At 37.4% G+C, this 19,339-nt stretch overlaps 1 protein-coding gene across 4 annotated transcripts in view; it reads left to right on the top strand.

The window, feature by feature from the left end:
* The window catches only part of MLLT3 (MLLT3 super elongation complex subunit), a 268,703-nt gene that overhangs the window by 195,617 nt on the left and 53,747 nt on the right, over positions 1-19,339 (top strand). For 3 of the 4 annotated variants that reach the window (XM_080668721.1, XM_080668722.1, XM_080668723.1), the window contains exon 5: positions 4,192-4,899. The exons of the other annotated variant lie outside the window; for it this stretch is intronic. In XM_080668721.1, coding sequence (XP_080524847.1) covers positions 4,192-4,899 — 708 coding nt within the window. The remainder of the gene's footprint in view (positions 1-4,191; positions 4,900-19,339) is intronic. 4 annotated transcript variants of the gene reach the window in all.

The following is a 19,339-nucleotide window of genomic DNA, read 5'->3' on the forward strand; positions in this document are numbered from 1 at the left end:
TGGTAACCTGTTGATCTCTTTGGTAACCCATTCATTATTAATAGCATGCTATTTAGCCTCCATGTGTTTGAATGTTTCTGAGTGGGGTTTTTTGAAATAACTCTTCCCTTTTTTTTCTTAATATATTTTTTTTATTGATTTCAAGACAGGAAGGGAGAGGGAGAAAGAGACAGAAACATCAATGATGAGAGATAATCTTTGATTGGCTGCCTCCTGCACGCCCTCACTGAGGATCGAGCCTGCAACCCAGGCATATTCCCTTAACTGGGAATCGAACCATGACCTCCTGGTTCATAGGTTGATGCTCAATCACTGAGCGATGCCCCCGGGCCTGAGTGTTTTTATTGTAGTTGATTTCTAATTTCATGCCATTGTGAACCGAGAAGATGCTTGATAAGATTTCAGTCTTCTTGAACTTGTAGAGACTTAGTTTTTATCCTAATATGTGGTCTATCTTTGAAAATGTCCCATGTGCACTCGAGAAGAATGTATATTCTGTAGCTTTGGGGTGAAATGTTCTGTAAATGTCAATTCCATCTGATTTATTATGTCATTTAGGAGCGTTGTTTCTTGGTTGATTTTTTTTGTCTAGAAGATCTGTCTAGTGATATCAGTTGAATGTTGAAGTTCCCTAATATGCTTGTATTGCTGTCTATCTCTCCCTTAAAATTCTCCAGAAGTTATAAAATATATTTGGATCTTCTTGTATTGTGTGCATATACATTTATCAGGGTCATATCCTCGTATTGGATTGATCCCTTTAGTATTATGAAGTGGCCTTCATTGTCTCTTTTTATGGCTTTCACTTTGAAGTCTATTTTGTGAGATATAAGTGTTGCTACCCCAGCTTTTTTTTTTTTTTTTTTCATTTCCATTTGTCTGGAAACATTTTTTCCATCCCTCCACTTTTATTCTGTGTGAGTCATTTGTTCTGAGGTGATTTTCTTGTAGACAGCATATACAGTATATGGGTCATGTTTTCTTATTCATTCTGCTACTCTATGTCTTTCAATTGGAGCATTAAGTCATTTACATATAAGATTATTATTGATAGGTATTTATTTGTTGCCATTCTTACTCTTTATGCCTGTGTTCTTCTCTTTCTATTTCTTCTTCATACACCAGTCCCTTTAGCATTTCTTGCAGCACTGGTTTGGTGTTAATAAATTATTTTAGCCTTTTTTTTTTTTTTTTTTTTTGTCTGCGAAGCTCTTTATTTAACCTTCGATTTTGAGTGATACCCTTGTTGGATAGAGTAGTCTTGGAGTCAGTCCCTTGATTTTCATTACTTTGAATACTTCTTGCCATTCCCTTCTGGCCTGAAGTGTTCTATTGAGAAATCAGCTGACAGTCTAGTGGGAGTTCCCTTCTAGTTAACTTTCTGTCTCTCTCTTGCAGCCTTTAAGATTATTTCTTTGTCTTTAATATTTGCCATTTTAATAATGATTAGCTTATGTGTGAGTCTTTTGGGGTTCATCTTGGCTGGGACTCTCTGTGTTTCCTGAACTTAATGGCATTTTCCTTCACCAGGTTAAGGAAATTTTCTGCCATTATTTCAGCAAACAGATTCTCTATTCCTTGCTTGGATTCTTCTCCTTCTAGGCCTCCTATGATGTGGATGCTGTTACTTTTCATGTTATCTCCTTAATCTGTCCTCCTGCCTTTTAAATATTTTCCCATTTATTGTTCTGAATGGGTGTTTTCTCTACCTTGTCTTCTATTTCACTGATTCAGTCCTCAGCTTCTTCTAGCCCCGTGGTTGGCAAACTGCAACTCGTGAGCCACATGTGGCTCTTTGGCCCCTTGAGTGTGGCTCTTCCACAAAATACCACAGCTTGGGCGAGTCTATTTTGAAGAAGTAGCGTTAGAAGAAGTTTAAGTTTAAAAAATTTGGCTCTTAAAAGAAATTTTAATCATTGTACTGTTGATATTTGGCTCTGTTGACTAATGAGTTTGCCGACCACTGTTCGAGCCTAATGTAGAATCCTTCTGAGTGTGCTTTATTTCAGCTATGTCATTCCTCATTTCCAATTGATCCTTATTCATTGTTTCAACCTCTATTTTCATGTCGGTGTAGCTATTCTTAAGTCCCTTATAATTCTCATTAAGTTTCTTATAATTCACATTAAGTTTCTTTTAGTTCTCACTGAATTGTTTGAGCACCGTTACTCTCAGTTCTTTACCTGACAAATTGCTTGCCTCCATTTCATTTAGTTTCTTTCCTGACTATTCCACCTTTTCTTTCATTTGGGGGTTGTTTCTTTGTCTCCCTGTTATGGCTGCTCCTTAGTATTTGTTTTTATGTGTTAGATCAAACTGCTATGCCTCCCAGACTTTGTGGGGTGGTCTTATGTAGTAGATGTTTTGTAGTACCCAGTGGTGCAGTTTCTTAGATCTCCTGGGCTGGGTGTTCTAGGAAAGCCCCCTACTTGAGTTATTTGGGTTTTTCTGTTGTAGTTGGGTCTTGAATGTTATTGTCCTGTTTGTGGATAGAATCTTCTCTCAGGTTGGCTGACTATGTGACTTACCCCCAACCACGTCATGCGAGCTGTTGTGGAAATGCTGACAGAATAGAACAAAATACAACACAACAAAATGTAAAATATAAGAAACAAAACTATAACTTACACAAGACCCCTACAGCAAATACAAAGAAGAGGAAATTAGGGAAGAGACTAGAGAGTAGGAATGATAAAAAAAAAAGAAAGAAAAAATATGAAGAGAAAAAGAACAAAACAACCAAACAGACAACCTCCCTCCCCCATAAAAACAAAACAAAACAAAAAAGGGGTGGTGAAGGAATATGTCAGTGCAGAGTGGTCTTCAGGTGTTTTCTGTTCTTCCTTGGTATAAGTCTCCTCTTCAGCTGGACCTCAGTTGGTAATTCCAAGTGAATGTTCTCCAATTCAGTTGTATTTCCAGTCTGGCCCTGGGAGGAGGTGCATGACAGGTCTGCCTATTTGGCTGCCATTTTTTGAGCTCTCCTTCAAGTACTTTTTCATTCTTATCTTTTTCGTATTAACTGCTTATCTTTGAGAACTTAATTCAATAATTCTCAATAAATTTCTGAATTATTCTTTCCCCAATACCTCCAACAGAATTACTTATCTTCTGCTTTTTGTTGTCATAGCACTATATAGGTGGCTCTTCTAGCAACTATGAATCATAGATATCTCACAATTATTAAGAGTGGGGCATGTGGAAATCCTGCCATCTGCAAAAACATGGATGGTCGTAGAGGGTATTGTGCTGAGTGAAATAAGCCAGGCAGAGAAAAACAAACGCCATGTGATTTCACTTATATGTGGAATCTAGAAAACAAACAAATGAACAAGCACAACAGAAACAGACTCATAGATATAGAGAACATTTTGATGCTTGCCAGAGGGGAGGGTTATTGGGGGATGGGAGAAAAAGGTGAAGGGATTAAGAAGTACAAATTGGTAGTTACAAATTGCCATGCAGATGTACAGCATAGGCAATATAGTCAATAATCTATATATATAAAAGTCTAATATGCAAAGTGTCCCCTCAGGAGTTCAGCCAGGAGACCGGGAGTTCGATCGCTTGCTATGATGTGCGCTGACTACAAGGGGGCAGCGCAGAATGAAGGAAGGCCCCGGCCGGCAGCTGGAAGGCCCCAATCAGCCCTGATTGCTGGCCAGGCCTAGGGACCTTACACGTACACACATTTCATGCACCGGGCCTCTAATATTGTGATAACTATATATAGTGTCAGATGGATCTTATATTTATCAGGGTGATCACTTTGTTAAGTTATATAAATGTCTGATCACTGGGTTGTACACCTGACACTAATATAATGTGGTACATCAACTGTAATTGAAAAATAAAAAAAAATATTTTAAAAAGTCATGTGTTAAACCATCTTTATATCTTTCAAAACAAGCATTTAGTAAACATTTGTTGAATTGAAATGTTTAGAATGCCATGCTTCTCATGATTAAGAAAATAGCTTGCCTCATTAAATTCTTTGATCCATAGTATCCCTCATTCACCATGTTTCTCACACACCCTATTTCCACCTTTTATACTGTCGTTGGTTTCCATTAAAATTACTTCAAGATCAATCAAAGAGGGATCATTTTGTGCAGATGGAATGCAAGGAAAGCAGCTTTTGACTCTGTGTTGCATTTTCGTTTTGAGTTTCATTTCTTCTCCTTGTTGCAGGACCCTAACAGGAGTGTTCATACCAGCAGCAGCAGCAGCAGCAGCAGCTGTAGCAGCAGCAGCAGTAGCAGCAGCAGCAGCAGCAGCTGTAGCAGCAGCAGCAGCAGCAGTAGCAGCAGCAGCAGTAGCAGCAGCAGCAGCAGCAGCAGCACCAGTTTTTCAAAGCCTCACAAATTAATGAAGGAGCACAAGGAAAAACCTTCTAAAGACTCCAGAGAACATAAAAGTGCCTTCAAAGAACCTTCCAGGGATCACAACAAATCTTCCAAAGAATCCTCTAAGAAACCCAAAGAAAATAAACCACTGAAAGAAGAAAAAATCGTTCCTAAGATGGCCTTCAAGGAACCTAAACCCATGTCAAAAGAGCCAAAACCAGACAGTAACTTACTCACTATTACCAGTGGACAGCAAGATAAGAAGGCTCCTAGTAAAAGGCCCCCCATTTCAGATTCTGAAGAACTCTCAGCCAAAAAAAGGAAAAAGAGTAGCTCAGAGGCTCTATTTAAAAGTTTTTCTAGTGCGCCACCACTGATACTCACTTGTTCAGCTGACAAAAAACAGATAAAAGACAAATCTCATGTCAAGATGGGAAAAGTCAAAATTGAGAGTGAGACGTCAGAGAAGAAGAAATCAACTTTACCGCCGTTTGATGATATCGTGGACCCCAATGATTCTGATGCGGAGGAGAATATGTCCTCTAAATCTGATGTGAGTAGTCTTGTTGGCTTCCCTCCTTCCCCTTCTGAGCTTTCAGATTTTATTTCAAATAGATTCAAGATAAAGAATGAGGGAAGAAAATGACAGCTGCACCATAACATGGCGATATGGAAGTGCCTAGAAATCAATTTCTTTAACTAATGGAAAGGAGGAAATGAAATCATTAGGAAATCTGTAGATTTTTAGGCTGTGATTTAAGTTGTTAAAGGAAAGATATATTCAATAGTATAAGGGTTATTTGAATAGCAGCAGAAAAACTTAGATGGTCATTAGAGCTTAGGTACTATGCTTTTCAGTGATTGCCAAGTTAGGAAAGTAATAACAAGGCAATAAAACTTGAATACAAAGGATAGTAAATTTAAAAGAGAAACTTAGAAAATGTTAGGGTTGAGCTATAATGTTTATCTATTTTATCAATGGAATGAAGTAATTTGTTTACATAAATGGAAAGCTGGTGATAGTATTTTTAAACAGTTTTATCTAGCAAAATTGATGTAGCAATACATTATACATATATAATTTGATAAATTTTAACATATATATGTGCCTGTGAAATCAGGTGACAGTATTTTGAAAACAAAATATTTAATTTATTTTCATGGTATAGCCACTGTTTTGTTTTTGTAGATGTTCCAGACTGATTTAAAAGTACAACAACTGTACTTCCTTATTAGTTTTCTTGTCGTAGTAATACTTTTATTGTGATCTTCATTGAAAGTTTTTTTCCTGAAAAAATGGGACTAACTTTTGTGGGTGCCCAAAAGACCATCTAGTATCCCCCCAAACATTCCCTGATGTTGAGAATTAAACTTATAATTGCAGATGTCAGAGTTGTAAGGGATTTTCAGGTTATCTATCCTAACCTATCAGTGTAAGAAATCTTACACTGTAGAGACAGGACTATTAGTAATTCAAAAGGCATTCAATTCTGTTTCTAGAGAACCAGCTAGAAACATTATTTACTATGAGATTATCTCTTCCTCACATTTCCTTTTTCTCTAATTTTGGCCTTCTACCATTTCTTATCAGTCATGATCAGTCCTAATAATCTCCACATATTAGCTTGTCAACATTTCCAGACAATGAACAAGAAAAATGTCTGGCTAAAAATTGCTGACGATTTGAGAATACTACTTCTCTTTCTGTTCCCAGGGTTCACTTCACAAATGTTCCTAGTTCAAATGCTGGCAAGCTTTAGGGGATCTTAGTAGCAGATTATCTTTCCTGTGTTTGCACAGTTTTGGGTTGAAAACCAGCCAGAAATAGGACATGACATCCATACCCATCTCTAGTCATCCAGAGACCACTTCCTTCCCCCCTACTCTCTAGAGCTAATCTTGACATTTAAATAGAAGGTCTTTATTAGGAGCAGAGTAATGTAAAAAATCCTGGAGATTGAGTAATTCATCCCAGTGTTTGGTAAAGGTGTAATACTATAGTTTGTGAAATGGAGATGAGAGCTAATGGGTTTGTTCCAAAATTTCAAGCATTTATTTTTCCTCCTTTGCTTTTTACCTTTCCTTTTAAATCAAAACTTGTTCTTAAGGCAGATGCTACTTGGAACTTTTTTTGTATGTTTAATTTTTATTTCAAATCAACCTGAAATGTTCACTGGTGCAGTTGGATTGTGATTAGTCTATCAAGATGGTCAAGTTTAGCAACTTTGTTCTGACATGTTGCGATTCTTTTAGAAGAGAGATTTTCAAATTATGGGTTGTGATTCACTGGTGAGCCATGAAATCAATTTAGCATGTCATCATCAGTATTTTTAAAATCTTAGAATACATTGTATTAGTCTGGGTAAATAATGGTTCCTGAATTTTTTATTTCAGAGGTTGTGTTATTTCTTATAGTAGGTCATGGTCGTTTTTAAAAGGCATCTTTCTTGAATGTTTGCTGGTTTGTGAGAAGACCAATGCCATTCACAAAGCAGTATTGAATGCTCTTTCTACATGAAAGTATCATAGGTTATCTTTCTCTTTAGGTAATTTTGTGTGATCTTGTGTTAGTTTGCCTCTTGCTCCTTCCCTTTTATATGACTTATAAGGTATGGCTTTTCTTTTCATGGACTTTATGTCCAACTTGGTATATTTATTCAAAGCAATAACTTTAAAAATCTTCTGGAATGAAGAGTTAGAATTATAATTCCTTACAGTAGGTAGCAAATTTTTAAAAATAATTCATGATATAATAGAGCCTCATATCCAGTGATCATAACAGGAGTTTTTGTAAGGTACATATCGTTACTGTGAAAGCCTGCAAGAATTTGACATCCTTGCAAAGACTTTCAGATTTTATTTGGATATCAAACCCAACAATTGTACTTCCCTTATCAGTTTTCTGATAGTAGTGATGCTTCTATTGTTGCTGCTATTCGTTTAATTCTCTAAATGTAGGTGTTGTAACAGAAGAGAATTGACAATGGTGGTTCCAAGTAAGCCAGGGCCCAAAAGACCATTCTGTGAGCAAAGGAGAATAAAAGAGGGCTGAAATTTCCTTTATTCGATAGTAAAGATAAACTTTTGTTTGGCCTTTCTACTACCTGGTGTCCCTCCCGTGAGCAAGACGAAGGAAGGAACAAACAGGAGGCAATTGTAATGGAGAGCCCTTAGCAGCCCTAAACCTCCCTTGGCCTATAACTACTTTGGTGGTAGCTTGGGGTAGACCCAACTTCAGGGAGCAACATTCACATTGTCCTGGTGGTGAGCGTGTCTGCATTTGAGTAAGTGTGATCAGATGACCTCATCTCTCTAAAGTCTTTTCCAGCCCAGCTGGTATAGCTCTGCAGGAACCAAGAAGTCCCCGGTTCGATTCCTGGTCAGGGCACATGCCCGGGTTGTAGGCTAGATCCTAAGTAGGGGGCGTGCAGGAGGCAGCAGATAGATGATGTTCCTCTCTCATCAATGTTCCATCTCTCCATCCCGCTCCCTTCCTCTGTCTCTAAAAATCAATAAAAACATTTTTTTTTAAAAAAGTCCTTTCCAGCTTCATTATTTAAATGTGAGCCAGATTTATGTTTATTTGTGAGGCATGGGGTGGTAAGTAATTTTAGACACAGCAGGTGGAAATCATGAACATTGGAAACAGAAGGAAGACACAAAAAATAATTGGAAGAGTATGAAGAATTAAGAAGGGCTGGAGTAAAAAGATTATTTACCTGATATGTCTGTAAAAAAAACACACACCTTGCCTTGGTATAAGTTAGTTACAATGAAAAGGAAGAACTTTTTAAAGAAGTTTTAAAAATAAGTTAGATTCAGGTTTTATATAAAAATAAAAATCAGTGCTATTGAGATGGATTAGGAAGCTTAGATTGCTGATGTTTTTTGTTTTTGATTAAGATTTTTATATACTTTGTAAATGAGAAGAGGCAAGCCTAAAGTACATCTGTGGTTTGTATGCCTGCATATTTTTTGTGGGATCACTTATTTGAAGATAAATATTTAGGTAGATAGGTAGGTAGGCAGAAAGGGAGTCAAGTAATCCAGTATTTATGAGTCTGCATTGTGGTGTCAGACAAGCTGTCTGAACTTTGAATTCCACTTGTAACTGTGATCTTGGGCAAATGATTTAATCTGCTCTATTTCTTATGGTTTTTGTTTGTTTCGTGTGTTTTTTTTTTTCTGTGTGTGAAATTGAGATTATAATAGTATTTGCTTTGTAAAATTATTGTGAAAATAGTCAATCTGGGTAAAGCATTTAGTAATCTAAAAATCTGAGTTAGCCCTAGCCGTTTTGGCTCAGTGGATGGAGTGTCGGCCTGTGGACCGAAGGGTCCCGGGTTTGATTCCAGTCAAGGGCATATACCTCGTTGGCAGTCTCCTCCCCAGCCCAGGCCCTGGTCAGGGTATGCGCAAGAGGCAACCAATCGCTGTGTTTCTCTCACATCCGATGTTTCTCTCTGTTTTCCCCTCTCTCTTCCACTCTCTCTAAAATGAATGAAAAAATATCCTCGGGTGAGGATTAAATAATAATAATAATATAAAAAATAAAAATGTGAGTTAGCCATTGTTATGCATGATTTGGCTTCTGGAAACCTTTATAAACTAAAGAATTGAAAGCTATTTTTGATATTCAATAACACTGCAGAATTCTCCTGTCCTTTATTAAGTGTGTGGCTTATATGTTTTAGAGGGGAAAGGGTACTTGGAATGGATGTCATGTTGCTCTGAATTTTTGTCTTGAGGAGATATATGACATTGATATTGATATTCATTTGTTACACATGTTCTGTGGGAAAAAAAAACAGGACAAAGACTCTAAGTTTGTTTTTTATTTTAATTTTTACTCTGGAATATAAAGCTCTTTTTTTTTAAATCCTCACCGAAGGTATATTTTTTAAATTGATTTTTAGCGAGATGGAGAGAGAGAGGCTGCTGCCCAACTACATCCAACTGGGGCAACCCAGGTCATGTGCCTTGACCAGAATGGAACCTGCCACCTTTTTTGTGTTGGGATGACACTCCAACCTGGCCAGAGCTAAAGCTCTTTTTAATTAAAGAGTCGTTGACACACAATATTATACTAGTTTCAGGTGTGCACCAGTGATTTGACATTTATATACCTTATGAAGTGATCACCATGAGAATTTTAGTAACCATCTATCACCATATAAAGTTATTGCATATTATTGACTGTATTCCCAATGCTGTACATTACATCCCCAAGACTTATAACTATAACTTTGTACCTCGTAATCTCCTTCACCTTTTTGCCCATCCCCCTACCACCCAAGCCTCTGACAACTATCAGTTCTCTGTATCTATGAGTCTGTTTGTTTTTTATTTGTTTAATTTTGTTAGATTTCCCATATAAGTGAAATGACACAGTATTTGTCTTTATTTGACTTATTTCACTTAGCATAATACCCTCTCAGTCCATCCATGTTGTTACAAATGGCAAGATTTTTGATGCAAGCGTTCTGGGAGCCTGGGAACCCAAGGGTTCACCACCCATTGTGGGTTCTTGGCTTTGTGCAGGAAAGAATTCAAATGCAAGCCAGCATAGTGTTTAAAGTGAAGGTGAGTTTATTAGTGAAGTGATGAGACAGAGAGTGGGATACTTCACAGGCAGAGCAGCCCCCTTTAGCAGAATTTGCTTCCTTTATTGAGGTTCATTTAATCAGGGGTGGGGTGGAGTGTAGGTTATTCAATAAGTGGGAGGAATATTTAGGATTTCCCTGGGAAAAGGGTTTAGATTTCTCAGAGGAGTTCCATTGGCCATTTGGTGTCCTTATATGGGCCTTCTGGTTTTGATCATGGTGGTGGTGTGGGGTGTGTCATTTAGTATCCAATGAGCATATATTGAGGCTAAGGGTTACCTAGTCACCATGTTGGACCGAACTGGTCTCTGCCAGTTTTCAGCCATAAATTCAGTGGGGGGAGGATTTTATGTCATAAATCTCATTTCCTTGTTGACAGTTCCTATAGCTTTTATTGATTACATTCGTTTTTTCAATTTCATTCTTTTCTGTGTCTGAATAATATTACAGTGTGTGTGTATGTGTATGTGTATATATATATATATATATATATATATATATATATATATATATACACATACATATATACATATATATATGTATATATATGTATATATATGTATATATATATGTGTATATATCTCAAATCTTCATTATTAATTCATCTATTAATGGACACCTAGGTGGCTTCCATATCATGGCTATTGTAAATAATGCTTCAGTGAACATAGGGTTATGTATATCATTTGAATGAGTGTTTTCATTTTCTTTGGATAAATGCCCCAAACTGAAATTGCTAAATTGTATGGTAGTTGTATTAAAAATTTTTTAAATATATTTTTATTGATTTCAAAGAGGAAGGGAGAGGGAGAGAGAGATAGAAACACCAATGATGAGAGAATCATTGATTGGCTGCCTCCTGCAGGTCCCCCACTGGGATTGAGTCTGCAACCTAGACATGTGTCCTCTCCAGGAATTGAACTGAGACCTCCTGTTTCATAGTTCTACGTTCAAACACTAAGCCTCACAGGCTGGGCTGGTAGTTGTATTTTTAATTTTATGCAGAATCTCATACTGTTTTCCATAGTGGCTGCACCAATTTACAATTTCAACAACAGTGCACAAGGGTTCCCTTTTGTCCAGATCTTCATCTACACTTGTTTCTTGCAAAAATTCTAAGTTTTAAATTAAGAGTTAAGGCAATGCTTAGAAGCTTCTTTTAGCTTTCTAATTAAATGAGATAAAGGACAAAATCATACCTGTCACTGCATTGAATAGGTACTTGGTAGTTTATTTATTTTTTCATTGCTGTTAACTATTAAAAGAAGATATACTAAGGAATGATTTATCTTTGGGTTACTACTAATATGACTGAAAGAGTCATGTTAAAATATATCTTGTAATTCCTGAAATGTTTCTCAATTTATAAAGAAATCTAATATTGTCACTGAAAGTCCATTAGTAATTTTCCCTTACAGAATTTGGGAGGTCTGTGTGTGGTGGGGCAGGTACGGAAGCAGAAGGACTTTTTTTATAGTGGGTGAGCAGTTCGCAAAAGCAGAAAACATAATAAAAACATGTTTTAGCTATGTATGTCAATGTTAACATTAAGAATATTTTGCATTCTGGAACCTGGGTAATTCCAGTTAGAATAAAGCTGTTCTTGCTTTACAAATTTACCTTTTTGTGGCCATACTGGTCATTTATGGAATGTGACTGTTGTTACTAGAGACAACATTGATTAGGAATTAGTAAAGGGTAGGGATCTGAGTGGATCAACATCAACCAAAAGTTTGTCATTGTGGTTAGTATTAACCTGTTTAAACTTTAATTGACAATAAAAAGAACCCAAATAATTTTTACTCCTCCTGTAATTTCCTAGGTTTTTGTTGTTGTTGTTGTTTTCTTCATATAATTCTGCTTTTCTATTGAGTTGGTTTGGTTTTGTGATACAGGGAAGTTTGGTATTCATAGCAGAGAAGGAGGGAAAAGACAGTAAGAGAAAATGAAGTAACCATTTATGTTTGGATTTGCTTATGGTAGTAATTTCCTGCTTTGTAAAAATGTAATCATAGTTTAAAAGTGCAGAAGTTAAAAGTTTTAATTATCTTTCCTTGAAAATGGGCAGATTACATTTGGTAAAATATTTCCTACTTCAATCTGAAGTGTGAGGAATGAGATTTCAATAATGTCTTTTGATCCTTTTTGGCTTACCAAAGTGCTTCCATGGGTAAAATCTTGAGGGTGAAAGATGAAATCTCATCAGATGGGAGCATTTTTCCCAAGGGTAGCTGGTAGTTCAGATACAGGATAAAGACTTCAAACCACCTTGACAGAAGTTTCTTTTGAAAAGAAAAAAAGGAAGGAGAAGGAAAAAGAAACTTCCCTTCTTTTGTTGTGCCTCATTTCCTCCCGCCCCACCCTGTCCCTTGCCCTGCTGGAACTGTCTGGAGTGGCAGTAAATGTCCTGCTGTCGAAGCATTGGCCTTAGGTTTTTATATGATGGAAGGTTGTCACAGCCAGAGAAGAAGGTCTTTATTGTGTTTTCAAAGTGGCTTTTTAATGACTTGTAATTCCAGCACATGCAAGAGCTGTAAAGTCTGTAAGTATGGTGAGTGAGCAGCTGGGGAGGCCATTCATTGAAGGGCTGCCCGGCTCTCCAAGGGGGGCTCTCATTCTGGACTCCGGTTCTTTGTATTTTATAACGGAGGTAAAAATACCTGAAGAGTTGCAATTCTCCCTCTGGTCCATTCACCTCAGTGTGCAACATGAAGTAAAACAATGGGAAGAAAGTTACTTTTGTTGGGTGCATGGAGAAATTTCACCTGACCTTATTGTTTTTGTTAGTATTGTGTTAGATGTAATCAGAAGAAGGAGTTGTAGTTAAGCCAGTCAACTGTTCATTTTTTCAGCCACATTTCTGGCTGATTTAAAAAAAAAAGATTTGAAGCAGTTAAAAGGGAGAATTTTTTATTTTTTTAAACAGAGTTAGAGCGTTTTTCTCTTCCCTGTTTGGCTATCATCCTAAACCCAAATGGTTTCTGTTTTTAAATAAAATAATTCCTTGGAAGCTTTAGGTAGCTGAGAGTAATGAATAGACAGGGGGCCCTATCATTACAGAGTTGGTTCGCATCAATAATTGCCCAAACCTGGTATTTTCACTTACTTGTATTGAATTGTTTCTCTCTCAATAAATTCCATGAGCCTCCTTCAAAAGCGCTGCATTGCCTATTCACTCTATTGTTGTTTCTTAATCTAGAGCCCATGATCTTTATGTAATTGTTCCATCCGTCATCTTTAGAAACAAAGTGAAAGATATGACTCAACATGATTTTGCACAACAAGCTTTACCATGCCATAGGGTACCTTACAGCTGTAGCTAAACTGGCCTTGAGTGCTTTTTCTGTGCTAGTCACCATTCTGAGCACTTGATTTGTTTTAACTCATTTAACCCTCAGAACAGCTCTATGAAAATAGGTAATATCATAATCCCTGTTTTATAGGTAATATTATTATCCCCATTCAAAAGGTAAGAAACATGCCCATGGTTGCCATGTTTAAATGTAGGGAATGCCCTCAAGAGGGGTTTTGGGTTGAAACTAATTTTATTTTACCATAACTTCATCTTGCAATTGGCATCACAGCTGAGAAAGCCTTTGATATATTTTTGTTCCATTTGTAACTCAGATTACTCTGATCTACCTGTTAGTTGGGCTTTACCTACAGCCTTCATTCAGGAGGTATTGGTGGAGTTGGCATCTACAGCTGGGATTGCGGGAAGAGCCGCGAAACATCCAGGAGCCTCTAACTTCTCATACATTTTTGCCTAAAATAAAACAGACCCTTCTGGGTCTGGATTTCACATTGTTCTACTAGGTCTGGAGCACTATGTCCCTGCTCCCAGAGTTTCCCCACTGGGTCTTGCATGGGAATTTGTGTTTAACAGAGCTGAGCTGCAATATCGAGCTTTCCCAGAAGGTGCCACCAAATAACAAATGGTGTCCTCCAGTTTGAAGATTCCTTGTTTTTGAATCTTCTAGTTAACATTTTGTAATTTTATTTTTTAATCTCTCTGGGATATTCAAAAGGTAGGCTTTGCTTTCTTTGACCTAGGAGACAAGATAATGCAATGATATAGGTCGAGGGTGATTTTCTTTTGGTGTCTATGTAATTATTTAACCAAGTTTGAGAAATTGTTCTCAGTGGGTAACAATTTATGACTGTAAACTTTCAAGGCAGTGTCAAGGTCCACAAAGAAAAATCACCCCTAAGAGGCTTCTTTGGGTCACCAAAGGTGACTGCACAGTGAGATGTTCCCAGATAAAGTCAAAGATCCTTCTATTAGGCAGGAGAAAATGGAAAGCATTTACTAAAGTGTTTGGTGACAACAGACTTTGCCTTTGAATTTAGAAGACATAAAGGATGGGGAGGAGGGTTGCCGAGATGGGGAGAAACATTTAGAGCTGGTGACACAGAGAAAAGGAAATTTTCTTGTCTTTCTCAATCATGGAAAAAAAATGTATGTATGAAGTCTTCAGATGTTACTTTAAATAAGTAAATGAAATAATTACTAGAATGTCCTGGTTTGAAGCTCAGTGTTTAGAATAATAGTATTGTGTTGTTGTTTTTTTAAATTAAACTTGCTTTATTTTGTGTTCCTTCTATTTTCTTATTTTTTTTACATATGATAAACCATCATGTCACTTTGAGTAACTACAAACGTTTCTTTCTAAATGTGTTTGTTTTCAATATTATTTGATCACTTTAATGATGTTCAATAACATTTGAAAATATTTATGTGGTAGGTATTCCTATATACAAACACTGTATTAGGTAGTACAGATGGTACAAAATTAAGCTGAGCTTTGAACAAAGGAAGGTGTGACTTAGTGTAGATAAGGACTGGGTGGACAGGAGGAAGGATTCTTGATTGGGGGAAACAACTTGGAAGCAAAAGAACTGATGGCAAATGTAGACAAGTCTGTACTGTCCTTACTGAAAATGAAGAGAGATCTTTTAAATGAAGTCCTTCAGTTAATTTATCATTGGGAATGAAGGAAGCTTTATTGAACTCAACTCCATGCTGGGATGGTTCTGGACCCTTTCACGCTATATTCTCTTATGTAATTAGTACGATGTGTAAGATCGTTTTTGTTTCCATCTTAACAGATATGCAAGTGGCAGAACCAGAATTTGAATCTAGGTCTGTCTAATGCCAAAAGCCCTTGCTTTTTAGAACCATACCACTAATTAAACCTACTTGAGAGAGAAATCACAACAAATTAAAACCACTGTGGTATTGATTACACCTTTTCAAGAAAAATCTAAATAGCAACATTAACTCTTCTCATCATCTGGCTTCCTCTGTAATGGTACCACAGTTCAGTGAAAGAAGGAGAATAAGAAATAAGATGTAGCCCCCAAAACTTGGATACTTGGCTATGAATTATGGGTGCAAGGAGTCCTGACTATGATGTCCAAAATGTGATCAACTCATGCTTCATATGGTTCAGTATCATTTTCTGGGAAGCAGAATTGCAGAATGTATTAAAAAGCTGTAGTACTTTAGATTCGATCCAAGGACAGTTGTTCAACATGTACTATCTTATTAGGGAGTGTCATATACCTCATACTAGGGTCAAGGACATGGCCAGTGTTACTGTAAGAACTGCCATCTACTGTACTGTATTATCTAAATGTTGTACTCATGAAGGCTATAAGGAGGGAAGGTGGGCCTTCCTTGTCCTGGTACACAGCCATACCTGGCTAATAAATTATCTGCCTGGGCCTCGGAGGGGTGGTCCTGGAGCCATAGTCCAAGAGCATAGACTTGGAATCAAAAGACTAGACAGGTTCAGCTTACTAGTCATGGACTGTAAAATGTGGATTTTGATGTTAATGATGAGATTATAGATGTAAACTGCCACTTGAGCATTAGTTCAAGTAACAATATTAATCATGTCATAGACAAAGACTTGCCTTTGGTTTGGTAATTCATGAATTGTATTCTGTGAAGACCTGAAGTTGGTAGGTGTTCTTGTGAAGATTGAGAGGCAAAGCGACTGTCTAGGAATTTAGTGATTTATACTCCATGGCCACAGTATCGTTTTTATTCCTGCACATGTTTCTAAAATGTCATTTTCCATTTGGCCTAGCCTTACATCAAACTGGGAGTCAAAGCTGAGTCTTGCTGAAAGTCCACCCTAGTTTAAAATGTTTATATTTGACAAATTCTACTCAATGATGACCTGCTACATTTTCAGTATTATAAAGTATTCACCATATTTTCAAGTTTTCCCCTCTTCCTCATTATTGTCTAGGATTATTTTAATTAGAGGTGAACATCGGACATATTGCTGATCTTGTGATGGTGTATTTGAAAGTGCTAGCTTATCTGATAATCTTAGGTCAGAGTCTCACTTCCCTTGCTTATCAAACCTACCTTCTTTGTCCAGCAGCATTCAGAGGGACTAATTGCAAGTCCTTTCCCCCCTTTTACAGGTAACCCATGCATCTTCCTCCTTGTTTTGTATAATAAAACCAATGAGTCTCAGAGTTTACTCCCCAAAAGTAAGGTTTGAAGGAAAGGGGTGGTATCTCCCATGTTGCCCCTCTCTTTATTCTTATCGTATTAACAATTCAGTTGTCTCTCTTCATTTTTAGAAAACCTTTCAAGGCTTAAAACACACTCTTTTAAAGATTTAAGACCAAGTTTAGAAACTCTGAGCAACTGTCTTTAATACAACATTTACTTCATGACTGAGAAAATAATGGGATTTTTAAAGCAGAAAGACTTCAGAAACTTCCTTTAACAATTTGCATTTTGCAGAGGAAATTTTGAGAGCAAGGGTTACAATTTGTCCACCATCACAGAGCTCTCACTGACCCCCCAAAAGGCCCTATGATGTAGGTCCCCTATTGGTATGCCATTACTGTTTCCAGTTGGAACAGTTTATAATCCTTCACATGTCCTTCATTCCCTTTCCAAACTCTCCTCCAGCTGAACATTTAAAGTGGCTCCTAATGAGTTGCTTATGCCCATTAAACATAAGACTTGCCCCTACTTCTTAGTCTGTGCCCCTTTTTTGAGTGAATGAACCTTACATTTCATATTCTCAGCAGAATCGCACCTGAAAGCCTCATGGCATGTCTTAAGTGAGGGTGGGGTGGAAGTCTCAGTGGATATCATAGAGATTAATTGGTGAAAAATTTGAACCTTTGTGCCCTGGTCCTCCTTGATTTTCTCTGGGAAATTACCAAGGAGAATAATTTTAGCTTGAAATATTTTGGAAGGGGTTGTGGAATCATTAGGCAAAACAGAAAATGACACACTTAGGTATCTGACCAATCAAAAGTCTTAATAGTGCTTACTAATAAAAATACAGGAAGAGCTTTAAAAAACTCTATTGTAAATGAAGCCTTTACTGGACAAGTTGATATTTTTTAACAGGTGAAATCTAAATCCTATTCCTTCTTACCCTCCAGTATCTTCAGTATCTGCCTCTGAGTCCTGAATTATTCTCCTTAGTGGCGCAACTTATATACTAAGGCATCCTTCATGCCAAACAGCTAGCTGCTCACACACACCCCCTCTAACTTTTTTTTTTTTAAATATATTTTATTGATTTTTTACAGAGAGGAAGGGAGAGGGATAGAGAGCCAGAAACATCGATGAGAGAGAAACATCGATCAGCCGCCTCCTGCACACCCCCCACTGGGGACGTACCCGCAACCAAGGTACATGCCCTTGACCGGAATCGAACCCGGGACCCTTCAGTCCACAGGCCGACGCTCTATCCATTGAGCCAAACCGGTTTCGGCCCCACCTCTAACTTTTAACCCTGATGTTCTTCAGACTCTAGTTTCTTCATTTTCTTTCCCTTCACTGACATATCTGAAAAGCTCCATATTCCTCAACCCACTCTGGTCTGGCTTTTGCTGTTAGAAACTATTCTTTTTATTTTTATTTTTAATTGATTAGAGAGAGAGAGACAGAGACAGAGAGAGACATCAGTTTGTTGTTCCACTTATTTATGCATTTATTGGTTGATTCTTGTATGTGCCCTGACCACAAACTTGGAGTATTGGGACGATGTTCTAATCAACTGAGCTACTCAGCCAGGGCTTGGCAACTATTCTTAAAACTACCACTGTAAAAAGTCACCAGTGCCTTCCAGATTATAAATGTAGAGACCATTTTCTAAGCATTAGATTTTACCTCTCTGGCACCTTTGGTTTGCTTTTCTGTTCTATTCCCTGGCTCTACCCTGATCTCTCTAACAACTCTTGGCCAGCTGATCTCCTTTCCACCACCCATGCATTGGCCATTGCCAGTCTCCTTCTTTTCTATTATATAATCTTCCCCTGGACAATCACCTATTACCTGTCTCTTCTTTTTCCCAGGCCCTACTCTAGATAACTGTCTAAAACACAAATTCAGGTGCCATATAGGCTAAACACCAAATTCTCTTTTGCCTTCCTTTTTTTCTTTTTGTAATATTTTATTATGGAGAATTTCAAATATACACAAATTACGCAGAATAGTGTAATGAACCCCCATTTATCCATCACTTATTAATTGACTAGAGGCCCGGTACACGAAATTCGTGCACTCTGGGGGGGGGGGGGCAGCCTGGCCTATGCCCTCTCACAGTGCAGGAGCCCCACAATTGATTGCCCCAAAAAGGTAGGCCCCGCCCACCCATCCGGGGCTCCTCAATGGATTGCCCCAAAGTGGTAGGCTGGAGCTGGGGGTCCCACCTCTACAGCGGGCACGTGGGGCTGCGGGAACCCTGCCTCTGCTGTATGCACAGCCATCTTGTGATGGTGTGAGGACATCACGGCATGATGGCGTGAGTACCACCTAGGCTTTTATTAGTAAGATGGCCAATTTTGTTTCAATTATAGCACCATCTACTCTTCCTCCAGTATAATTTTTAATAATCCAAGGTGTCATATTATTTCACACATAGATATTTCAATATGAATCTCTAAAAGATAAAGGATTTTTAAAAAATAGAACTAAAGTATCATTATCGTATCTGAACAAATTAATAATTTTTAATATCAGATTTCTGGACAAATTTCTAATAGAATCAAAATTTTCTTTTTGTTTTTACAGTTCATTTGAATAAGGATCCAAATTAGGTCCACATCTTCCAGTTTGTAAAACTATCTTATAAATTTGTGTATTATAGAGTCTCTCTCATTCTTTCACATAAAAGTGTAAAGAAAAAAAAAATCTAGATTTCTTATAGAATTTCTCAGTTGGGCTTTTGCTGATAGTATCTTTGTGGTGTATTTACCGTAAATTAGAGGCGTGGCTGGATTTGGGCTAGGTTTTGGTTTTTAGTTAAGTTTTGGGCAAGACTATTTCATGGGTAGAGTTGTGTTCTTTCATCAAAAGGCCTGAAAATAACATGAGGTTATTTTCTTTTTGTTTGTGTGTGA

The sequence above is a fragment of the Plecotus auritus genome, assembly GCF_963455305.1.
Source record: "Plecotus auritus genome assembly, chromosome: 5".
Taxonomy (NCBI): Eukaryota; Metazoa; Chordata; class Mammalia; order Chiroptera; family Vespertilionidae; genus Plecotus; species Plecotus auritus.